The sequence below is a fragment of the Pelobates fuscus genome, chromosome 5, assembly GCF_036172605.1.
Source record: "Pelobates fuscus isolate aPelFus1 chromosome 5, aPelFus1.pri, whole genome shotgun sequence".
Taxonomy (NCBI): domain Eukaryota; kingdom Metazoa; phylum Chordata; class Amphibia; order Anura; family Pelobatidae; genus Pelobates; species Pelobates fuscus.
In genome coordinates this window covers 295,949,392-295,975,422 of record NC_086321.1, presented here as the reverse complement: position 1 = coordinate 295,975,422, position 26,031 = coordinate 295,949,392, and the positions used below count along the sequence as shown (strand labels likewise).

General features: G+C 44.6%; 1 protein-coding gene across 1 annotated transcript in view; it reads right to left on the bottom strand.

The window, feature by feature from the left end:
• The window catches only part of HSD11B1L (hydroxysteroid 11-beta dehydrogenase 1 like), a 28,673-nt gene extending 4,182 nt beyond the window's left edge, over positions 1 to 24,491 (bottom strand). Inside the window, exons 1-5 of the mRNA XM_063455467.1 lie at positions 24,326 to 24,491; positions 22,322 to 22,452; positions 21,182 to 21,293; positions 17,934 to 18,025; positions 458 to 551 (exon numbers count right to left, since the gene is read on the bottom strand). Of these exons, the coding sequence (XP_063311537.1) occupies positions 458 to 551; positions 17,934 to 18,025; positions 21,182 to 21,293; positions 22,322 to 22,452; positions 24,326 to 24,404 (508 nt within the window). The 5' untranslated portion in view covers positions 24,405 to 24,491. The remainder of the gene's footprint in view (positions 1 to 457; positions 552 to 17,933; positions 18,026 to 21,181; positions 21,294 to 22,321; positions 22,453 to 24,325) is intronic.
• Positions 24,492 to 26,031: the final 1,540 nt, after the last annotated feature.

Here is a 26,031-nt window from a genome sequence, read left to right as displayed (position 1 = left end):
AATTCTGTATCCCTTGATCTTTGGCTTGTCTAACGATTTATGTAACTTCTATTTCCCTGACCTCGGCTTGTTCTGTACTTTTCTATTATCAACATATTAAGGATTTCTGGTTAATATTATTTAGTTAACTTAAGTTCTGAGTGGTATTAGACTATCCTGATATTTTACTCCCTAGCCAGGACTAGCAATGACGGCTAGGGAGGTACCACAGTACGTGCTGTGTTTGCTATGGGTACAGAGCAGAAGAACCCCCCTGTCATTCAATTCTTCGGCATTGAGTCTATGCCAATGAATTGATTGACAAATGAGAGAAAAAGCTATTTTTAAATAGTTTTTTTTCTGACAATCTATGCATTTGCTAGATGAAATTCCATGCGCTTTAAAAAAAAAAAACATGAGTAGTTTGGGGGTGACAGGTTCCCTCTAATATCCATTTTTGAGTGGTTTCTTAACACACCTGTTAAGGACGACAACACGATGATGGAGCCCTTTGTCTGGGTCAAATAAGGCAGTGCAGCTGTTGCCAGATCAACATAGCTTATAAAATTCACCTGAAACAAGACACAACAGTTTAAACATTGGAGGAAATAATAACAAAGTTTTGACAGAGCAGGTATAGTTAGGTCAGAAATATTTGGACCTGACACAATATTCATAATTTTGATTCTGTATGCCACCACAATGGATCTGAAATAAAACAACCGAGATGTGATTAAAGTGCAGACTTTCAGCTTCGAGGGGGTGAACAAAAATATTGTAAGAACTGTTTAGGAATTGCAACAATTTTCATACACAGTCCCATTATTTCAGGGACTCAAATGGAATCGAACAAATTAACAATGATAAATAAAATTTTAATTTATAATACTTTGTAGAGAATCCTTTGCAGACAATGACTGCTTGAAATCTGGAACTAATCGACATCAGGGTCTAATCCTTTGTGATGCTTTGCCAGGTCTTTACTGCAGCTGTGTTCAGTTGTTGTTTGTTTGTTTGTGGGCATTTCCGCCTTAGGTTTTGTTTTCAGCTAGTGAAATTCATGCTTGATCAGGGGATTGACTTGGCCATTGCAATATTTCACTTCTTTGCCTTGAAAACGTATGTGTTGTTTTCGCAGTATGTTTTGTGTCATTGTCCATCTGTAAAGTGAAATGCGGTTGAATCAACTTTGCTGAATTTGGCTGAATCTGATCATACAATATATCCCTGTACAGTTCAGAATTTATTCAGCTACTTCTGTCTTCTTTCACATCATCAATAAACACTAGTGACCCAGTGCCATGCATATGACTGCCTCCACCGTGTTTCTCAGATGATGTGGTATTAGTCAGATCATGAGCTGCTCCAAACCTTCTCCATACATTTTTTTCCCCATCATTCTGGTATAGATTGATCTTTAGTAAAGTCGCGAACATAACATTTTCCGAACATGAACTTCCGCAAATGTTCGCGAACCGGGCGAACCTCCATAGACTTCAATAGGCAGGCGAATTTTAAAACCCACAGGGACTCTTTCTGGCCACAATAGTGATGGAAAAGTTGTTTCAAGGGGACTAACACCTGGACTGTGGCATGCCGGAGGGGGATCCATGGCAAAACTCCCATGGAAAATTACATAGTTGATGCAGAGTCTGGTTTTAATCCATAAAGGGCATAAATCACCTAACATTCCTAAATTGTTTGGAATAACGTGCTTTAAAACATCAGGTATGGGGGGCGGGGCCGGACCGCCATGCTGAACAGTCGCAAAATGGTGAGGCTCCTGCAATCTCTCCCAGTTTTTTAGCACAAAAACTACTACTAAAACGACATAGTCTGCCCACAGGCAGTTTAGGTGGCCGCGAGGCCCCAGCCAGCGCGAGGCCTTAGGCGGCCGCCTAAACCGCCTAATTAGAGAGCCGCCTCTGACGTGCACAGCCATCACAACAATGTACTGTGTACTGCTATATACTCATACCCTCAGTGCAACTAGCCATGGTATACACACATTCAGCCTAGCATGCTCAAATATAACACACTTCTGTCTAAAAAAAAACAAAAAGAATGCAGCTTCAGAATTAATCTAAATTGTATGCTGTCTGAGAGGGAGGGTCTGCTGCTGATTGGCTGGAATGTGTCTGCTGACTGTGAGGTACAGGGTCAAAGTTTACTCAATGATGACGAATAGGGGGCGGACCAAACATTGCATATGTTCGCCATCCGTGGCGACCGCGAACAAGCTATGTTCGCCAGGAACTATTCGCCAGCGAACCGTTCGGGACATCACTATTGATCTTAGTTTCATCTGTCCAAGTGTTCTTCACTTGGCTGGATTTTGTGAAGGGTGTTTTCTTTACCATGTAAAGGATCCTACAATCATCTACTACTGTTGTTTTCCTTGGACATCCAGGCCTATTTGTGTTGCAGGGCTCACCAGTGCTACTCTTAAAGTTCCTGCTATCTCTCGGATGTTTTTTCTTTTTGCTTGCACCCTAAGGATAGCCTGTTTCATGTGCATTGAGAGATCCTTTTATCACATGTGGGTTCACAGCAAGACCTTACAAATGCGAATGCCACAACTGAAATAAACTCCAGACCTTTTACCTACCTAATTGATGAAGACATTGTTGGTTATACATCAAAAAGAGACACTGGCAGATTGTGAAGAAGCATATTAGGCTTTACTTGTGTGGATAAACAGCAAACATTTATAACATATCAGTTACTTGAAACAGCAGCCAGCAGGGTTAAAGGTAAAATGAAGAGAGACATTAAGCAAGTAAAAAAAACAAAGAACTTCCTTCCTGTGAGTGCCAACAAGTTCATATCATATATGAGCAGTACTCTGAACTGCACAGTGCCATCTACAGCTCAAGTGCCAATAATATACATATTATGCAGTACATGCTGTTGTATTTCCCAACAGAAATAATGAAGGAATAGCTCATACCTGTCCATGAAACAGCTCTTGAGTCAAATTTCCAATTACTTTTAGTCCCTTGAAAAATAGGGAAGCACATATTAACCCCTTAAGGACCAAGGACGTATCAGGTATGTCAACAAAAAAGGACAGCGGACGAACCTGATACATACAGCAGCTCTAATGGTATTGCAGCGATGCCTCGATGTTGAGGCATCGTTGCAATACCCCCTCACTGCCGGTCGCCGCCGGAGAACACCGGGTGATCGCTCCCCCCAGAACAACTTACTTCATGGTTGCTCCATGTGGAGCCTGACAGTGAGGCAGAGCATTGGAAGCCATCAGGCAGGCTTCCGATGCTCTGCATGTACTGAATGCTCGGAGGGGTCGAGGCACTCAGTAAATATTAAAAAACAATAATAATAAATAAAAATTAAATATTAAAAAAAATAATTAACCCATACCCGCCTCATGTACTTACCGATCATCGGTCTTCTTCCTTAGGGGGGACTGGGGGACTGGGACTGGGGGAGAGTACCCCCTCTGCAATTTAGGACCCTCAGGGGCCATGTGACCGCTCTAAAAGAGCGGTCATATGGCCGCAGGTATCCACCATGCTGCCAGCAGGGGGACTGCCTGAACTGACAGGCAGTCCCCCTGCTGGTGAAAAAGTAAAAAAAAGTTTTAAAAAAAGGTAATAAATTCAAAAATATATATATATGTATATATGAGATATATAATATGTATATATATCTTATATATAACGTCACACTAAGTGTATTTTTTAATTAATATATACATATATTAATATAAAAACACACTTAGAGTAAAATTACACACGTATATATAATATATATAATATATATAATAACTATATATATTGTGTATATATATATTATAAAAAAAAAAAAAATTAAAAATAAAAAACTGTAAAAAGTATTTTTAATTATATATATATATATATATATATGTGTAATTTTATTCTAACTGTATTTTGATATTAATATAGATATATATATATTTTTTTATATCAATATACACTTAGAATGAAATTATATATATATCTATGTATATCCCCTTAACGACCGTGGACGTATTATGTACGTCCGACAAAAAAACGGACATTAAGGACCGCAGAGGTACCTGGTACAACCTTGGCAAATAGGAGCCCTGGACTTACTTGGACCGGCAATCCGCGGCGATCACGGTCAGGGGGGACTGCCGGAGACCCAAGCATTGGGAAAAAAAACATTTATAAAAAACAAATAAAAACGCTAACTTTGGCCAGCATTTGTGACTAAGTGGCTACTACAAAAGACTGGAAATACCCTATTTGCAATACCCTGGGTTGTCTACATTTGAAAATGGTATGCCATGATGGGGCTATTTCCCATTCCTGGGCTACCATATGATCAGAAAAGGCAACACAGACCCAGCAAACCAATCTGGCAAATGGAATTGGTCAAGCCCTATATTGACCCTGTAACTTTCCAAAACACCATAAAACCTGTACATTTGGGGTATTCTTATACTCAGGAGACTTCGGTGAACACAAATATGAGTGTTTACAATAGTAAAACTTATCATGATGATGAAATCACCAGTAAAAGTGCATTTTTTGTCTTATAAAATGCAAAAAAACAAATATGAACGCTAACTTTGGCTAGCGTTTGTGACTAAGTAGCTACTACAAAAGACTGGAAATACCCCATTTGGAATACCCTGGATTATCTACATTTGACAATGGTATGCCATGATGGGGTTATTTCACATTCCTGGGCTACCATATGGTCAGAAAAGACAACACAGACCCAGCAAACCAATCTGGCAAATGGAATTGGTCAAGCCCTATATTGACTCTGTAACTTTCCAAAACACCATAAAACCTGTACATGTGGGGTATTCTTATATTCGGGAGACTTCGGTGAACACAAATATGAGTGTTTACAATAGTAAAACTTATCATGACGATGAGATCGCCAGTAAAAGTGCATTTTTTGTGTTATAAAATGCAAAAAAACAAATATGAACGCTAACTTTGGCAAACGTTTGTGGCTAAGTGGCTACTACAAAAGACATACTCCATTTTGAATACCGTGGGTTGTCTACTTTTACAAATGGTATGCCATGATGGGGTTCATGTTCATTCCTGGGCTGCTAAACGGTCTCATAGGCAACATAGGCCCAGCAAACCAATCTAGAAAATTTTAATGTGCAAACATGGAAAAGCCCTACATTTGACCCCTGTAAGTTTGCAAAAACCCATAAAACCTGTACATTGGGGGAACTGTTGTACTCGGGAGATGTTTCTGAACACATATTGGGGTGTTATTTGTCAGTAACACATAACAAGAACTTAGAATCCATGCCTAAAGAACAAGGTGAGAGAAAAATAACACAAAAAAATGACTACACAAAAGTTTGACAAAGACTGGTGGTAGAATTAGTGCATGGAAAGTGTTAAAATATCACCATTTGAAATACCCTGGGGTGTCTACTTTTAAAAAAATATATAGTTTGATGGGGATATATTACATTCTCTTACACTTGTTATTTGTTTATGTTTTGTGTATTTGGTTTTCAATAAAGTCTCTTACCATTTATGATATTTTTATAATAGAGGTAATTCTAGTGAGGTGGGTCCCATCTATTTTTCATTTGGAGACCTAACCTCACTTTTTATATTTTAATTTTTTTCAAAGCTAAGAAAATGTTAACATTGTGCATTTCTAAACTCAGGAAACTATTTTAGAAACTATTTAGCACAGGTGTTTTTTAGCCATTGTAGATGCGTAACTGATTTTGTAAAAGGTCAAAGTTCGAAAAAGTGTTTTTTTTTTTTTTTTAAATCATCATATTTTATAATTGTTTTATAGTAAATTATATGATATGATGAAAATAATGGTATATTTAGAAAGACCATTTAATGGCAAGAATAACGGTATATAATATGTGTGGGTACAGTAAATGAGGAAGAGGAAAATTACAGCTAAACACAAACACAGCAAAAATGTAGCCCATGGAACAGCGCAGTCAGGGGAGTGGGCCTTGACAGAGCCAGGAGTAGGCAGGGGAGTAACCAGGTAAAGGGGTGTGGTTATTGGTAAATGGGGGTTGGACTATAGGAGTATATTAAGCGGCCATTTTATGACTAAGGGACATTTTAACTAAACTGACACTTACCTGGTAATTGTTTTTGGCAGGTCTGTGTTGGTTTTTTCTTTTGTCTTGCAGATCATGGCATCAATGGAAGAAATCCTGGAGGGAGTGAGAGCTGCTGTGCGGGATAGAGGACTGGCCTGGCTTCACGAGCAACTGGGGGCTCAGGGTCCCCCCCCTACAACCCCTGCGGCGGCTGCACGGCGTTCCATGAGGAGGGCGAGACCGCCCCAGCGGCTGAGCCCGGGCATGGAGCCCGAAGTCGGCAGACGGAGGAGCCCGTCAGCGGAGTCTGTTGGGGCCCTGGATGAGGTAGCGGGCCCCAGCGGAGTGGATGTACCGCGGCCGGCACCGTCGGTCCGACGCGGTGCTGGCCGGGCGCGGGCAGCAGCTAGGCCGAGGCCTACCACGCGGTGTGCGCCCCGCCGGGAGGCGGCAGGCGGGACGGTTGCGGCTGGAGCCAGGACCCAGAGCAGATCGGATGGTGGAAGCAGTGAGCGGTTGCGGCCCGGTGAGTCAGGGAATGGCGCTGGGGCTGGGCAGCGGGCGGGGGGCAGAGCGGAGGCCTCTAGTGATCAGGCGGTCCCCCTGATGGCAGGGGGAGCCCCTGGGCAAGGGGACACATCGGGGGCGGCCTCTAGTGGGGCCAGGTTCAGCACAAGGGACGCAGACGGCGGGTCCGCTCAGCCAGGTACATTGGGGCCGGCAGGGCCCGCGGCTTTAGCAGACAGGAAATGCCAGGATAGACAGGCGGAATCCCCAGTTCGCAAGGCGGCCCAAAAGGGGCCAGGTTCAGCAAGTCGGGATAGCTCCCAGGACTCAGCTCAGGGCATGGAGGCAGGACGGGCTGGGAGAGAGCGGGAGGGCCGCAGGGGCGGCTCCCGGGGACCGAGGGGTCTCTCGCGGAGCCCTAGGCCGCATCGCAGCAGGGAGCAGCACGGCGTCAGTGCCAGGCATGACAGGAGGCAGGCTGACGGGTGGAGGGGTAGAGAGAGGAGCAGGTCTGCAAGCAGGTTTAGCAGAAGGAGATCGGCCTCAAGGGACCGGAGGTGGAGGCAGCGGCGCAGTGCGTCTGGGTCATCAGGCAGGAGCTCGCCAGGTCAGCGGCGCAGTGCTTACGGCCGGGAGGGCCAGGCAGGGAGACGGGATATGGTGCGGAACTACAGGCAGGAACATAAGGAGGTTGGGCGGGTATGTGATCATGTGGACACACTACCCAGGTGTCGTTCTCCTTGCAGGTCTCGCAGCAATACACCCGCGGTCCTGAGGCAGGGCCAGGCTGACGGGAGTCGGCGCCAATTGGATGCTCCGGAGCCAAGCATGGCGGACGGACGGGAAACGAACCCACAGCCTTCTGCGGCTTCGGGCTCAGGCGGTGAGTCAACTGTTACACCACACGCAGGAACACTATTGAATTGCTTAAAATCTTTCTTAGATTCATGGGCGGGTGGGGAAATGGCTTCACCTCAGTTTGGGAGAGTGTGGACGTGTGAGAAAGGCCAGGGGTTACAAGGTAGGGCCGTGGGCCCAACGCTGGATAGCGAAGTGGGGTTATCTGTGTCTGAAACTAGTAAGGAGTCGGGGGACAAGGTAGGCATTGGGGGCGAAATTACCGACGCTGCGCGGCAAAACGTGCACGTGTCTTTTTCGGGCCCATTAGGTTGTCATCTGAAAATGGACATCAAGGAGAAAATTTGGAAGGGTGAGTTTGTGGAGGTTTTTTCCTTGCTCCCGCTGGAGGAGTTCTTAGACATGAAGGAGGAGGACAAGAAGGACGCAAAGAAGGAGGAGGAGGAGAAAAAGCGTAGGTATCGGAAGATTCCTAAAACGTTTGGGAACTGGCTGCGGGCCTTCTGTATCCTGGCCAGCGTGATAGGGGAAAAGTCGCCGGATAAATGCTCCCAATTGTTTTGCTACCTAGATGGGATTGGGGAAGCGTACCGGACCTATGGCGGGGTCGCCTGGTGGCGGTACGATGAGCAGTTTCGCCAGAGGTTAGCGGCGAATCCCAGCATGCGGTGGGATCAAATGGACCTTCCCCTCTGGATGCGGCTCATGATGGCGCAAAAGGCTGCGCCCTTTCAAGGGACGGCCGGTGCGGCCCCTGGGGGACCTGCATCGGCCGGGCAAAAGAAAGGCTTCTGTTGGCTCTTTAACGAGGGCCAATGTAAGTGGGGTGCGTCGTGCCGGTTTAAGCACGAGTGCTCAGGTTGTGGGGGTGCACACGGAGCCAGCCGGTGTTTTAAGCGAGGTAAGTCTGCACCAGGAGCGGGAGCCGTTGGAGCGTCGGCCCCCTCCGCTGCCGCGGGGGGCAACCCCGGTGAAAGTAGGCGAGATGCTGCCGTGGCTAAAACAGTACGGTAACCGTCAGGACGCTGAATTCTTATGGCACGGCTTTACGGAGGGTTTTTCAATACCGTTTCAGAGTAGGGATGTGGGGAGGTTATGCAGTAACCTCAAGTCGGTGGGTGAACACCCGGGAGTTGTGAGGGACAAGTTGCTGAAGGAGGTGCAACTGGGTAGGATGGCTGGGCCGTTCGAGGCTCCGCCGCTGCCTGACTTGAGGGTATCCCCGCTGGGGGTAGTCCCCAAGAAGGAGGCGGGTAAGTTTAGGTTGATTCATCATTTATCATTCCCGAAAGGGGCGTCAGTAAATGATGATATCGATGAGGCCCTGTGCTCCGTATCGTATGCATCATTCGACCATGCTGTCGAGTTGGTTCGGAGAGCAGGGCGAGGGGCTTTGATGGCGAAGGTGGATGTGGAGGCAGCATTCCGGCTCCTTCCTATCCACCCAGACTGTCACCATTTGTTAGGGTGCCTTTTTGAGGGTAAGTTTTTCGTGGACCTGTGCCTACCCATGGGTTGCTCCATTTCATGTGCGTATTTTGAAAAGTTTAGCACGTTCCTGGAGTGGGTAGTGCGCAGGGAATCGGGCGGGGGTACGGTGGTCCATTACTTGGACGACTTTCTGTGTGTGGGCCCGGCTGGGTCCGACAGATGTGCCCAAATACTGCGGGTGTTCCAGAGGTTAGCCCAACAGTTTGGGATTCCTCTGGCCGAGGACAAGACAGTGGGCCCGACCGAGTGTCTGAGTTTTTTGGGGCTGGAAATCGACTCGGTCGTGGGGGAATGTAGGCTGCCGGAGGAGAAGTTGAGGGTGCTCCGCCAGCAGGTGCACGCGATAAAGGGCGCTAGGAAAGTTACGCTGCGGGGACTGCAGTCCTTGCTCGGCAGCCTTAATTTCGCTTGTAAGGTGATCCCTATGGGAAGAGTTTTTTGTAGATTGCTGGCTAGGGCTACCTGTGGGGTCCGTCTGCCGAGTCATTACATCAGGGTGTCGGTGGGTATGAGAGAGGACTTGGACATATGGGACCGCTTCCTCACTGAGTTTAACGGACGGGTGTTTTTCAGGGATGTGATGAAGGCATCTGGCGAAGCCGGGCTGTTTACGGACGCCTCGGGGAGCGTTGGCTTTGGGGCTTACCTTGGGGGCAAGTGGTGTGCCGAGGTTTGGCCTGAGGCTTGGTCCGAGAGCCCCTTGATTCGGAACCTCGCCTTTTTGGAGCTTTTTCCAGTTGTGGTAGCGGTGTCACTATGGGGCGAGGAGCTCAGGGACAAGAAAGTTATCTTCCACTCTGATAATATGGCAGTGGTACAGGTAATTAACAGTCTATCGGCTTCGTCCCTGCCAGTGGTTAGGTTGTTGCGGCAGCTAGTGCTCTTGTGTATGTCTTGGAACATTGTCTTCCGGGCACGGCACGTGCCGGGCCTGCTGAATGTGGTCGCTGACGCTCTGTCTCGTTCACAGTGGGTGCGGTTCCGGGAAGCAGCGCCGGACGCACAAGCGACAGGGCAGGCATGCCCGGAGGAGATGTGGCGGCTCGGGACGTTGTGCTTGGGCGATACATAAGGAGCTCACTGGCGCCGGGGACTTGGACCGCTTATACTAAGGTTTGGTGTGAATGGGAGGAAATGTTGTCCCAGGCGGGAGCAGGCGATTCTGCAGCTGGTAGGTTGGACACGCTGTTGTGGCTTCTTTGCAGGTTGGTGGCAGGTGGGTCATCCCCTTCTAGGGTGGAGCGCTACATGTCTGCGTTAGCCTTCCTGTTCAAGTTTAACGGGTGGGAAGACCTGACCAAACATTTCTTGGTAAAGCAAACTTTGAAGGGTTTCAAGAAGGGCAGGAGGTCTGTGGATACGAGGAGGCCTGTGTCCTTTGCCACCCTTCAAGGGTTGGTGGGGTTGTTGAACGAAGTGTGTAGTTCGGCATTTGAAGTAACTGTGTTCTCTGTGGCTTTCGTGTGGGCTTTCTTTGGGGCTTTTCGTATTGGCGAATTGGTGAGCGCCAATAGGTCGGGGGCATCGGGCCTCCGGTATGAGGATGTGGCTATAGAACAGGACAAGGTCGTGATTTGGCTCCGGCGCTCGAAGACGGATGTCTTCGGAAAAGGTAAGAATGTTGTCCTGTCCTCACTACCAGGGTCCCCGGTGTGCCCGGTTGCGTGTGGGGACGTGTTTTTACGGGTTCGCCCGCAGGTTGGTGGTTGCTTCCTGATTCACGAGGATGGGAAGGCGCTGTCGCGCTTTCAGTTCTTGCGAGTCTTCCGCATGGGGTTGACGAGATTGGGCTTGCAGCCCGGACAATTTGGTACGCACTCCTTCCGTATCGGGGCTGCGACTGAGGCGGCGCGGCTCGGGCTGGGGGAGGAGCGGATAAAGCAGATTGGGAGATGGGAATCCATCAGGTTCCGTGCATATGTAAGGCCGGAAAGGTTGGTGTGAATGGAATGTTGTGGATGTGGGAAAAGGGTGCTCTGCCGGTTAACTGAATTTGTTTCCTTTCAGGCTTGGTCGCTTGGCTGGTGGGTCACTCGTTTGTCTACTGGGCGGAGAAGAGGGCCGCAGTTCGGAGACAAGGCACACAACTGGGTTTTCTTCTGGACACAGTGGACCTTCGGTGGTTTGGTTTTAGGGGTTTCAGCTGGCAGAGTATAAGTGGTGAAATTTTTGGGATGTTGTCCAAGGGGTTTGCCCCGGATATACTGTTGATTCACGGTGGGGGCAATGACTTAGGTTTGGTCCCCCAGAAGGTGTTGGTCAGGAGAATGAAGAGGGACCTGGACAGGGTGAGGGCTCTGGTCCCAGGAGTTACAATAGTTTGGTCTGAAATGGTGCCGCGGTTGAACTGGAGGCATGCCAGGGACCCGGCGGCTGTGGCACGTTGCCGTGGTAAAGTAAATAAGGCCATGTCTGTCTTTATTAGGAGACTAGGGGGGGTCCCAGTGAGGCACTTTGAATTGGAGGGCGGGTTGCCCGGTTATTTTAGGCGGGATGGTGTGCACCTGTCTGATGTGGGGTGTGATCTACTAAACTTAGGATTCCAGGAGGGTATTTCCAAAGCCCTATTTATGTGTGGTGGGGGTCGCTCGAGACATTAAGGGGTCAAGTCTCTTGCTATGGCGGGATAGGGCTTGGGTAATTGGAAGGTAGGAGGAGTATAAATTGGTTAGGCTGGATTAAACTGGAGTGTGAAATGGTTTGTGGGTTCGAGCTCATCGGTGGCTCCGAACCAGGTGGTGTAGGGGGGTCTCGGTACACCCCTACAGTTTAAAAAGTTATGGATATGGGGCCTCTTTGGTAGGCCATATGTTATGTGTTATTGGTTATTTATAATGTTATTTATTGTTATTGGCGGGGTCATTGCCGGGGGTAATTTATGTACGGTGGGGGGTGGAGGTATATTTACTTTTGTGGCAATGACCCCAATTTGTTACCTTGTTTGTAATAATAAATAAAGCTGTGGACTTTTTTATTCCAACAGAAATACGGTGTCTGTAAGTTATTGGGGGGTTTGGGGTAAACAGCGCACCTGCCGAATAATCGACTGTGCGCATGTCATGTAGCCCATGGAACAGCGCAGTCAGGGGAGTGGGCCTTGACAGAGCCAGGAGTAGGCAGGGGAGTAACCAGTTAAAGGGGTGTGGTTATTGGTAAATGGGGGTTGGACTATAGGAGTATATTAAGCGGCCATTTTATGACTAAGGGACATTTTAACTAAACTGACACTTACCTGGTAATTGTCCCTCCCACCCTCCCTGTTGTTTTGGAGTTCCCGTTTGGTCACAGCGGCGGGATAGGGCTTGGGTAATTGGAAGGTAGGAGGAGTATAAATTGGTTAGGCTGGATTAAACTGGAGTGTGAAATGGTTTGTGGGTTCGAGCTCATCGGTGGCTCCGAACCAGGTGGTGTAGGGGGGTCTCGGTACACCCCTACAGTTTAAAAAGTTATGGATATGGGGCCTCTTTGGTAGGCCATATGTTATGTGTTATTGGTTATTTATAATGTTATTTATTGTTATTGGCGGGGTCATTGCCGGGGGTAATTTATGTACGGTGGGGGGTGGAGGTATATTTACTTTTGTGGCAATGACCCCAATTTGTTACCTTGTTTGTAATAATAAATAAAGCTGTGGACTTTTTTATTCCAACAGAAATACGGTGTCTGTAAGTTATTGGGGGGTTTGGGGTAAACAGCGCACCTGCCGAATAATCGACTGTGCGCATGTCATGTAAAAAGAGCCCTGGTCCCAAACGGTAAGAAAATTGAAAAACAGTCTGGTCACTAAGGGGTTAAAGAGCTCTAATTCCCAAACCCTTCCTTCAATTTGGATGTGAATACCCTCAAACTAGAGCTGAGAGACTGCACCTTAGTTCATATTCATTATTTAACTGTAACTTGAATTTATTTTGGTAAACAGACAAAAACAAAACTTCTTTCACTGTCCAAATATTTCTGGACTTAACTGTATATAAGTGGCTTGTGAGCATCTGAAGATATCTTTACCAGAAGAGAAAGCACACAGCACACATACAGGGCCGGCACGTCCATAAGGCGGCACAGGCGGCCTTAGGGCGTCAGAGCAGGGGTCGCAAAAAAATCTGAATCACCTCGCTCTCCCTGCAGCCAGCACAGAGCAGGAAACTGTAAGTAAAGTCAGCCGGCCTCCTCTGATGATGTCAGAAGAGGGGGCATCATAGACATAGAATACATAGACGCCGCACGTCTATGGAATTCTGTGCTGAGCGTCGAGGAATGCGGCAGCCATCTTGGACCGGTCGCCGCTCTACTGAAGCTATTGAACACTTGGAAAGCCCATCTCACTAAAGGTAAGTGAAGGACTTGGGGCACTTAATACCCCTACCCCTTAATACCCCTATCCCATGTCATTAATGCCCCTACCCCTAATCCTTAATACCCCTACACACACAGTGTTAATACCCCTATCCCTAGTCCTTAATACCCCTACCCCTATGGTGTTAATACCGCTACCCCTACAGTGTTAATACCCCTGTGCTGGGGTAGGGGTATTAAGCACTATGTGTGCTGGGATAGGGGTATTAACACTGTGAGTGTAGGGGTATTAAGGATTAAGGTTAGGGGCATTAATGACATGGGGTAGGGGTACTAAGGGGTAGGGGTATTAAGGGGTAGGGATATTAAGGGATAGGGGTATTAATTCCTTCACTTACCGTTAGTGAGATGGGCTTTCCAAGTGTTCTTCAATAGCTTCAGTAGAGTGGCGACCAGTCCAAGATGGCTGCCGCATTCCTCGCCGCTCAGCACAGAATGAGGCGTCTATGTATTCTATGTCTATGGGGGGCATGACTTCCACTGCTCCCAGACTACCCAGCGGTCTTTAGTGAATCTCCTGCCTCCAGCTCCTGTCTGGCCCATCCCACCTGATCACCAGGGGTAAGATCCCCCCCCTCTCAGGCCCAAGGTAAGCATCAGGGAGGGGGGGATACCGTTTAGATTGGTTTTTTTTTTTTTTTTTTTAGTCAAAATGTTTTTTTAAAAAAAAACAGCCCCTCCATTATACTGACCCTGCCCCCCCTCTACAGCCCCTAACCCCCCTCTACAGACCCTGCCTGCGTTATACTGCTCCTGTCCTCCCCTCTACAGACCCTGTTCCCACCATGCTGCCCATGTACCCCCCTATGCTGCACCTGCCTCCCCCTGCTGCCAATGTCCCCCCCTCTACAGCCCCTGTCCCCCCTCTACAGCCCCTGCCCCCCTTTACAAGCCCTGTCCCCCCTTTACAAGCCCTGTCCCCCCTTCTACAACACCTGTGCACCCCTTTACAGTCCCTAACATCCATTCCACTACAGCCTCTATTCCCTCACACGCAGCACCTTACTATCATCAACCTACTTCAGTCCCTAACTCACTTCTACAGCCCCTATTCCCCAATTAGAGCCCCTAACCTTCAACTACAGCCCTTGCCCTCCCCATGACAGCCCCTGCCCTCCCCCATTACAGCCCATAGCCCCCTACTACAACCCCTGCCCTCTCCCACTACAACCCACTACCAGTTCCCCTCCTGACATTAGGTTCTGGATCTGCCCCTGCTCTGTATGCCTGTGTCTGTATGTCTCTGTATGACTATATGTCTGTGTATGACTGTGTATGTATGCCTGTGTCTGTATGTCTCTATATGACTGTGTCTAAATATCTCTGTATGCCTTGTTCTATATATCTCTGTGTGACTATATTTCTGTGTATGCATGTCTCTGCATGCCTGTATGTCTCTGTATGACTTTGTTCATATGTCTCTGTGTGCCTTGTTCTGTATGTCACTGTATGCCAGCATCTTTATGTCTCTATATGACTGCGTCTTTATGTCTCTGTATGACTGCGTCTATGTCTGTATACAGGGGTCAAGTCCTGGGGAAAAAAGTGTGGGAACTCACCCAAGATTCCGCCTCCTTCCCCCCCCCCCCCCCCCCCGCCTTAAAAAAAATTGCACTCCTATGCATATAGTGCAGTGCAGGGTGTGTATAATGAATGTAGTGTGTTTGTAGTGAATGCAGAGTATGGATAATGAATGTAGTGTGTTTGTAGTGAGTGCAGTGTGTATAATGAATGTAGTGTGTTTGTAGTGAGTGCAGTGTGTATAATAAATTTAGTGTGTTTGTAGTGAGTGCAGGGTGTGTATAATGAATGTAGTGTGTTTGTTGTGAGTGCAGTGTGTGTATAATGAATGTAGTGTGTTTGTAGTAAGTGTAGGGTGTGTATAATGAATGTAGTGTATTTGTAGTAAGTGTAGAGTGTGTATAATGAATGCAGTGTGTTTGTAGTGAGTGCGGATTGTGTATAATAAATGTAGTGTGTTTGTGGTGAGAGCAGAGTATGTATAATGAAGTGTTTGTAGTGAGTGCAGTGTGTATAATAAATGTAGTGTGTTTGCAGTGAGTGCAGAATGTGTATAATGAATGTAGTGTGTGTGTAGTGAGTGCAGTGTGTATAATGAACATAGTGTGTAGTGAGTGCAAAGTGTGTATAGTGAATGTAGTGTGTTTGTAGTGAGTGCAGTGTGTATAATGAATGTAGTGTGTTTGTAGTGAGTGCAGAGTGTGTATAATGAATGTAGTGTGTTTGTAGTGAGTGCAGAGTGTGTATAATGAATGTAGTGTGTTTGTAGTGAGTGCAGATTGTGTATAATGAATGCAGTGTATGTAGTGTGTTTGTAGTGAATGCAGTGTATGTAGTGTGTTTGTAGTGAATGCAGAGTGTGTATAGTGAATGTAGTGTGTATTGAGTGCAGAGTGTGTATAATGAATGCAGAGTGTGTATAGTGAATGTAGTGTGTGTAGTGAGTGCAGTGTGTACAGTGAATTTAGTGTGTTTGTAATGAGTGCAGAGTGTGTATAATGAATGTAGTGTGTTTGTAGTAAGTGCAGATTGTGTATAATGAATGCAGTGTGTGTGCTGGATTATGTGTGTGTTTGGGTGCTGGATGATTGTGTGTGTGTGTGTGCTGGATGATGTGTGTGTGTGCTGGATTATGTGTGTGTGTCCTGGATTATGTGTGTGTGCTGGATTATGTGTGTGTGTGCTGGATTATGTGTGTGTGTGCGCTGGATGATGAGTGTGTGTGTGCTGGATGATGTGTGTGTGTGTGTGCTGGATGATGTGTGTGTGTGCTGGATTATGTGTGTGTGTGTACTGGATTATGTGTGTGTGTGTGTGTACTGGATTATGTGTGTGTGTGTACTGGATTATGTGTGTGTGTGTGCTGGATGATGTGTGTGTGTGTGTGTGTACTGGATTATGTGTGTGTGTGTACTGGATTATGTGTGTGTGTACTGGATTATGTGTGTGTGTGTGTGCTGGATTATGTGTGTGTGTGTGCTGGATTATGTGTGTGTGTGTGTGCTGGATTATGTGTGTGTGTGTACTGGATTATGTGTGTGTGTGTGTGTGCTGGATTATGTGTGTGTGTGTGCGCTGGATTATGTGTGTGTGTGTGCTGGATTATGTGTGTGTGTGCTGGATTATGTGTGTGTGTGTGCTGGATTATGTGTGTGTGTACTGGATTATGTGTGTGTGTACTGGATTGTGTGTGTGTGTGTGTGCTGGATGATGTGTGTGTGTGTGTGTACTGGATTATGTGTGTGTGTACTGGATTATGTGTGTGTGTGTGCTGGATTATGTGTGTGTGTGCTGGATTATGTGTGTGTGTACTGGATTATGTGTGTGTGTGTGTGTGTGTGTACTGGATTATGTGTGTGTGTGTGTACTGGATTATGTGTGTGTGTGTGTGTGTGTGTACTGGATTATGTGTGTGTGTACTGGATTATGTGTATGTGTGTGTACTGGATTGTGTGTGTGTGTGTGCTGGATTATGTGTGTGTGTGTGTGCTGGATTATGTGTGTGTGCTGGATTATGTGTGTGTGTGCTGGATTATGTGTGTGTGTGTGTACTGGATTATGTGTGTGTGTGTGTGTGTACTGGATTATGTGTGTGTGTACTGGATTATGTGTATGTGTGTGTACTGGATTGTGTGTGTGTGTGTGCTGGATTATGTGTGTGTGTGCTGGATTATGTGTGTGTGTGTGCTGGATTATGTGTGTGTGCTGGATGATGTGTGTGTGTGCTGGATTATGTGTGTGTGTGCTGGATTATGTGTGTGTGTGCTGGATGATGGGGGGGATGCATTTGCTTTTTAACTTTTATGTGTTTTTTTTTTTTTTTTACTTTACTCCCCCCTCCCTGCTTCTTACCTTGTCAGGGAGGGGGGAGATCGCCTGGTGGTCCGGTGGAGGGTAGCAGCCGCTGCACACAGGGGCCATCACACGCGGCGTTCTTCTCCAGCTCTCTCAGCTTCAACTCTCGCGAGACTCGCCTGTGCGGAGCGTTGCCATGGTAACCCGTGGCAACGCTCTTACAGCTGCGGGTCTCGCGAGATTTGAAGCTGAGAGAGCTGGAGAAGAACGCCGCGTGTGATGGCCCCTGTGTGCAGTTAGCAGGGCAGGTCCTGCAGGACTGGGAACGGCGTTCCTGCTTTGGAAAAAGTGCAGGAACGCCGTTCCCATGCGTTCCTGCAGGACTCGAGCCCTGTCTGTATATATATGTTTGTATATCTCTGTATAACCGTGTCTGTATTTCTCTATATGATAGTGTCTATGTATGTCTGTGTTTGTATGACTGTGTTTCATTTTGTGCCTGCATATCTCTGTGACAGTGTGCCTGTATGGTTGTGTGTGTTGCTATATATCTATGTCTATAAAGCTTGGGTGGAAAAAGACACACAAAGGGCCCTGGTGGGTAGGGAAGGGATGTGACAAAATGGGCTGTGGGGAGAGACACACAGAAAAGGGCTGCGGGAAAGAAGAGGGTTGCATGAGACATGCCAAGGGAGTATAAGACAGACTAAACAGGGGATACAATACACTAAAGGGGGTAAGAAATTAAAAATGGGGTTTATGAGACACCGGTGAAGATGCATTTTTGGGGTAGAGAGGAATGGTGTGGCAAAATGCATCTTCGCCTGTGTAGCCAAAAATCCTTGCACCGGCCCTGCACACATACCTCCATTAACCAGCGAGCATGACTCACATCTCCTTCCCACATCTGAAATGGGGTATAACCAATGTGATTTAACACCAGATAATCTAGACCTCCTGCAGAGAGATAAAATATCATATTGGAATATGTGATTGTTTATTTTAAAATGTTCTGTATTACCAGCTTTTTGTGTATATATTTTCAATAATATAGAACTTGTGAGGGCTCCATTACTATTTGAAGTGTTAAAGGGACACTATAGTCACCAGAACAACTACAACTTAATGTAATTGTTCTGGTGAGTATAGCCTGTACCTACAGACTTTTTAATGTAAACACTGCCTTTTCAGAAAAAAAGGCAGTGTTTACATTACAGTCTAGGAACACCTTTAATGGCCACTCTTCAGACAGTCATTAGAGGTGCTTCCTTGGTCAGTGCTGCACAGTGTGCTTTCCCCATAGACATACATTGATTTCTTATGGGAAAACTAAGTGATTGGCTGAGAATGTTAATTCATATAGCAAAAGTGAGCCAAAATAGTAGGGACGTATCTAGAGCATCTGGCACATGGGGTGAGTCCTGTGTTTGGCACCCCCTGCCCCACTCCAAAAAATGGAGAGAAAAAAACACCTGAATTTTTTTTTTTTTTTTTACATGTTTATTTTTTTATGTATTGCACAAATTTGTAAACTTTGTTAAAACCCCCTGTCAGTTCCTTCTACAAAACCCCTGTCTTTCCCATCTCCTGCAAACCCCTGCACCCCACACACCCAGTTACAGGCAGATAGTCACACACACAGTTACAGGCATACAGTCACACACAGTTACAGGCAAACAGTTACACACACACACAGTCACATGCAGACAGTCAGACATACAGTCACATTCAGTCACACACAGTCAGCTACAAGCAGTCACACACAGTTGTAGCCAGACAGTCACGCACACAGTTACAGGCAGTCACATATACAGTCACACACACACACGGTCACAGGCAGCATCACACAGTCACAATATTGATGTATTTTAGTTTGTAGATTTGTTTAAAAGTGTTTGCTTGATGGTTTAAAAAAAATAATTGTCAAGTGATGCATGTTCATTTAAGCAGTGGCAAGTAATTGATTGTGGCATGGGTGTACAAGAATATTTCCAATTTGTAATCAGTGTACTAATGAACTGTATTAAAAACTATCCTTAAGCACATCTTTATTACACACTTATATAGTGTTGACTCTGATGTATATATCAGTGTTGTTTGTGTGTGGGATATTTCACTTCTTGAAATGTGTCATGTAAACATTGCATTCTCCATAAATTTTGCTCATAGGTCACTTCTTAAACTTCTTCAACATTTTCAACTAGGCTTGCATCATACGGCAATCGTTTGTATCTCCCAATAGATGAGAATCAGTCTTTCGCAACATCAATACTGGCCATATACTTGGTTAGATATCCCTTTTATTAATAAACTTCTTCCTAGTTAGATATAGCAGCATAGTTAGACTTTAGACAAAACAACCTGTGTGCTAGAATGTAGATAGATTTGCTTAATCTCTGTTGAGAACAAAGTTCACCAGGTAACAATATGCATCTTTAAAATGAAATGTTGCTAACATTACAATTAGTTACTATGTATTAATACTATGTATTTTTTTTTTTTAAATCTACCTTCATTTTTTTTTTTAAATGTTCCTTCTCCCCATTTTCTGTGTCTTTTCCTTTCTTCCCTCCCAACCTACACTGCCTCCTATGTTTTTGCAATAGTACCACAGATGCAGGGCCGGACTGGGAAAGAAATTCATTTTCTAATTAGAGAGGCCTACTGGTAGAGGGCGGAGCCAGAGAAGGGGCACGTTATGTCATCCCCAATGACAAGCACATCCCCTCAAAGTGAGCATGTTAGTTCAATTCTCTTTCAGGGCAGCCCATGCACAGAGCCCTGTTAAAGAGCTCTTCCATGGGAAAAAGATGTGTGTAATGTGTAGCGCTATGTTTGCTTGGGACTTGTCTCTGGTGTCTCCATAAGTGGGATACCAGAGGACTAAATTGCCACGTGTGAGTACAGTGCATGCATTTTGTGGCTAATTGTGGTATTGTGTGTGTGTAGAGTGAGCTGTTTGTGGTGTGGTGTATTGTGTAAATACATTTGTTGAAGTTGTCTTGTGTGTGCATGTCTGTATGCTGTAGAGAGTGTATAGGGGCAGTAGCAAGTGTGTGCATAGTGGCTGTAGTGTATGTGTATATAGGGAGATGAAGTGCTTGTATAGGGGCTGTAGAGAATGTGTGTTTAGGCGATCTAGTATGTGCATAAGGTGTGCTTAGTGAGTATGAAATGTACTGTGTGTGTAAGTGGTGCAGTGTGTGTCTGTAGGGTATCTAGTGAGTTTGTAAGGAATTCATAGTGTGTATATAAGATGCACTGTGTGTGTCAGGAATATACTCTCTGTGTCAAGGATGTTGTCTGTGTGTGTCTCTATGGGGAAACTAAGGTGTGTAGGGGATCCAGTGTTTCTGAGGGGTGCAGTGTGTGGATGTGTTGGTGCCTTTATTGTGTGTTGGGGGTAGGCATGAGAAGGGAGCAACTGAATAACAAAATAAATATTGTCACGGCAAGCGTGCATAATTTATTATTGCACTATGGAATATTGTCCTTTAATGTAATTTGTGTAATGCACTAAGGACCTACCGGCCTGGCAGAGATGGTATTGTAAATGTCAAAAGGGGTTAATTTCATTGTATGGAGGTCAAAAGAGGTTAGATCTTTTGAAGCTGGTACCCCCCCACCAAGGTCAGATGACAGAAGGGTAGTTTGAATGACATAGGGATGTGAAAAGGGTTTTACAATGTGGATCTGAATTAATCAAGGCTCTGCAAGGTGTGAGGTTCTACACTTGGAAAAAGTCTGAATGTCTCTTCATTCATTTGGAATGTACCTTGTAATTGATGAGACAATCTCTTTTCATATGCTAATAGCCATTAGCCTCGTTCCAGTATTATATCCAAAGAGAAACATTTATATTTACCCCACAGAATAATAATTAAGCCTCATTTTGTTATATTTGGAATGTGACAAGCGCAATCTTCTAAACAAGCCCAAACACGAGTGGCCTGACTTGACCATAGGGGAAGGAATTGGGATGTCCGTCCTATTGGATCTCTCCCTCTTTATAAGAATCTCTCCCTCTTTATATGCACTGTAAAAAAAAATATGCTCCATGGTATTTAATCTAAATTGGTATACCTTACTCGCTTTAATAGATTTAATACTCACCCAGCACAGTAACAGCCTTCTCCAATATTTGTTCCCGATCCACAGGCTCTCCCATATCTGCAATAATCAGGGACACATTCTTTGCTCCAAGTTCCAGGCATTTGGCCTTCACCTGCAGTGAATAAGTTGGTGTTGTGAGAATGGGCTAAATTTGTTGTGGCTAGAACTGTTATCTGTATTTACTAATTTCTAAAAAAAAAAAAACATTTAAATATTTATAGCAAACTCTCTTAGTTACTTAAAAAAACTATCTTGCTTATGTTAGTAGAGCACTTTTTAAAGCAACCGGATTGCAGTACCATTTCCCCCAGGTGGTCAGGCATATAGAAAGCTGTCGGTAAAGATAGGTAATACTTGAACGAGTTGAACTCGACCTCCAGCAACTCTCAACTGATGTCCGTTCTCAACTCTCATCCACTTTTTTTCTGTCCCTCTCTGGCTATCTCCTCATATAATGCTATCTTCACCACTGCTCTGGGCGCTGCAGCCCTGCCCCAAATATACACCTCAAGGAGGATATGTCTCCAATAGTGGCACACTAAGGCAACATGCTACCTGCAGAGATTCTCCCGTTCAACCGAACGCTACTGGAGGGAGTTTCACACCTTGTCAGACTTTCTCCATTTTAAATTCATCCTGCGTTCATACAGTGTAGCCCTCACCCTTGCTAAACAGTAATACTTTTCCTCTCTCATTAGTTTATATGCTCCCACAAACCCTTGCATCTCTTGGATACCTTCACCTCTCTTCTTTGCCCTGCCGTGGCAACCCCTTATTTATTGAATTATCCCTTTTTATAAAATGGTAAAGTGCTGCAGAATACGCTTGTGCTATATAAATGGCAATAATAATAATAATATATTCATATTGTTGCTTTGTTGTAGAGAACTGACTGTGAACTCATTAACAACCAAATAACATACCATGCCATATGTTAGGGGTATTCAGAATTAACGAGTAAGAGGGAGAATAATAATAATTAAATTAAATAATGGGAGAAAAATAAGGGACTAGGTCATCATGAAGGAGGTAAAGTCAAGATCTCAAGTCACACAATCTTCAGCCATTTTTTTTTTTTAGATTGTGCGTTGTTCTCAGGATACATTTTGTACAGCTTTTATAATGTATGTGGTTACTTGCCTTTTGCAGTGCTTGTTCCCTCCTTGCTGTTATAACCAGCTGGGCTCCTGCCTTTGCATAGTGATACGCTATCTCCTCTCCGATGCCTGTGCTTGCCCCAGTGACTAGTACCCTGGCATTGGCAATGCTTTCTGTGACAGAAAATGATAGGATTTCAAAACATTAATCACAGTACAGTTTTGGTTTTTTTAATATCTAAAAGAAAATACTTAGCTCCACACATTTGTCTCAACACATAAACATATTTTTATTATTATTGTTTACTTAAATTCTCTTAAAGGAACACTATGGCATTTGGAATAAAAACGAGTGTATTCCTAACACTATCGTGTACTAGTCATTGTTTAGGTGACCACCCCCAAGAGGAAAACTGCTCTGTCCACAGATGGCCTCGTCTCCTTGGTTGAGATCATCAAGACCCTTAGGAAAGCATTGTGAGGATAGTGTGCATGCACACTGCAAGACGCCGCCATAAATCAATCAGATGGTCTTAATGAGATCACCTGGTAGAACTTGCCAAGTTTTACTTGGCTATTTCTTCAGAAGTAGCTTTTGTGGGTCAGTGTGACAGCCACTAGAGGCATTTAAACTCTGCAATGTAAGGTTTTACACTGAAGGGTTAAAATGAGGGGGGGTATGGCACCCAGACCAGTGGCGGAACTAATATAGAGAGGGTCCTGGTTCAAAAAATTCCCCCCTCTTCCCAACTCAAGGACGGCAAAAAGGTAGATTCCTATCTGTCGTATATCTCCCATGATGCGCTACCAGCTGGGGATGTACCATCTGCCCATACTTAGGGTTTTATGCAGGGCCGGACTGGGAAGAAAATTCGGCCAAACATTTTTTTATTACAGCGGCACACTAAAAAGGGGGCGAGGCCAGATAGGGTTTGTGTTGTCATCACCAATGACAAGCACGCCCCATCACAAAGTGAGCATGTTGGTTCAATGCTCTTCCAGGGCATACCATGCGCAGAGCTCTGCTGAAGAGATCTAGCATGAGAAAAAGCCAACCCCCTACTTTCATACAATATGGGTGGAGAAGGTTGGCTTCCTGGGCTGTTTGAGAATGATGGGAGTCTGATGCTATCTGCAGTGCTCTCCTGTCCTTTCTGTGCCTCCTTTGTGCGGTCTGTAAACTATGAGGAAGTGACAGACTCTCACTTTCTCCCAGCACTGCCTGTCAATATTATAAGGGCCTGCCTATCAGGCGGTCCTAAATAGATGGTTACCTGATGGGCCCCCAAAACCAGCAGGTGCCATGTAGTTGCACTGGAGGTAGTTCCCGTCACTGACCCAGACAACTCCATTGAGATTAAGAAATCTGGGTGCCTTTTTCAATATGGCAGAAGAGCATCTGACAAGTGACATTTAGAAACAGTGCAGACTATATATAAAAAGTGCTATGTTCACTTTTTATGTTTTTTTTGTGCTTAGTATTTGTGCCGAATTATCCCTTATTTGTGCCGATAAATTTCTTGCATCTCTTCTGTCATTTTATTTTCCCATTTTGGTTCTTAAATGTATTATTTCCAATGTGTAAACAATAAGTGCAACCACCAATATGAGATTGGCAAGTTAGGTGACAGGTAAGCAGTTAATTAACTCGTTCTTCCTTTTTGTTTAAAGCATAAAAAAAAACATTGAAAATTAACTTTTTTCCCTTTTGATATTACTATTTTTATGTTTTAATTTTGTAAATGTCATGAACAGTGAAAACATCAGGAAAAAACAGCAAAAGAAAATCAGAAAGGAATAAACAAAAAATTGCTGGGAAGATGGATTACTCTTGCAAGTTTGTAAAGTAAACGAGTAAGAAAAGTCACCAATGTAGGATGGAGAAACAGTAATTATTACATAGTAACATGTGTGTAGCCCCATAAATACTGTAATCATTTTATGTCCCCTTATGTTATTATAAAAAAAAAAAAAAGAAACAATCTTTCCTAATTTCAATGAAGATATGGTGTGCTTTGTTTTCAATTGTAAAGATTTGGAGTCTTACCAGGGTCGAAACTGTCCATGCATAGATATCCCAGAATTCCCACCAGTACCACACAGATCCACCCCTTTACTGAGCCCATGTTTGGCTCTGAGCTCCGTAGATCCAGGAAGGGTTGTGTAGTGTTTTGTGTGTAAGGTAAGCCGAGTCACACACCGTGCTTAGTAGAATGCAGCTCTATAGTTAAACTGACCAATAGGATTTTGTGTCTGGAAGCAACATTGCATAATGCATTCCACAGCATTTTAACGCTTTCACTGCTCTGTCCATTGTAAAATATAATTTGCAGAAAGTTTTGTGGGCTATCCAACGACTATAGACCCCTTGTGATAGAATTTACACTCCAGCCCTGAAAGGTTAAAATAACCAGAAAATATCAGTACAAACATCTGGACATGTGTAGTTAACACAGGGGTGCCCAAAAAGTAGATCCCTGGATGTTGCAGAACTACAACTGCCATGATGCTTTACATGTCTTTAGTATGATGAAGCATCATGGGAGATCTATCTTTTGGGCACCCCTAATTTACCCGGTTAATCACCAAGGACACTGTGAAAATAACCAACTGGATATTGGGATTTTGAGGGTTAATCTCTAATAACATCTGAATGGTTAACTCTTTGGATTACAAACCAAAAAACAAACTATTGATGTAACTATTTTAATCTAAATATTCCAGAGAGCACTCTAACATAAGAAAAAATATATATGTTCCTTTAATAGAACAAAAATATTGAACAGTGAGTTGTCATAAACTAAAACAGAACCCCGAAATTCAAGCTAAAACAACCAATCAGTGTCTACAGCATGTTTAGCATATCTTTTTCCTAATCAATTTTGTCCTATATTTTGCATACTACAGTTCACTGTTAGTGAACAAATCCCATTCACTGTGGGATTGAGAGCAGTGGTGAATAACATATCCGATTACATCAAGAGTCAACACCCCGTGTCAGTGAAAAAACAAGACAAAGGTAACAAGAAAGCTGGCAATGCAGGAACAAAACAAGGAGTGGATTGTTACTCAGAAACCTGGATTGCAGATGCAAAAGCCATATGAGACACAAGAAAACACAGAAACAAAAATCACACAAGACAACTGTTTAACCTAGTCTTGAATTAGAAACACGAGTAAGGCAAAACAAAAATAAACACATATATGGTTACAGGAAAAGCTCAAATGGAATGTGTTATAAGTAATGTGGTACAAAGGATACTGGGTTTTCTTAAGGGAAAATCTGTTCCCCCACCGGAAAACAGAAAAGAACCCAAGACACACCAGAGTTTGCACATAAAAAAATGTGTTTATTCATGCAATACAATACTGGATTAAACAGACTTGACAGAAGAGAAAGTGCATAAAACAGTGCAATATATGTTAGAACAATAGTCCCAAAACCACTACTTAGCAATAATAAAGTGCTAAGAGTAACTACAAACACCCATATTATTATTATTATTATTATATTATTTATATAGCGCCAACAAATTCCGTAGCGCTGTACAATGGGTAGACTAACAGACACGTAATTGTAACCAGACAAATGGACGTACAGGAACAGAGGGGTTGAGGGCCCTTCTCAATGAGCTTACATGCTAGAGGGAGTGGGGTATAGTGACACAAAGGGTATAAGTAGGGGTAATGAAATAAGTTGCTAGAAAAGTATTAGGTTAGTTTTGACAGTTTCAGGAGAGGAGTCATGAGGGT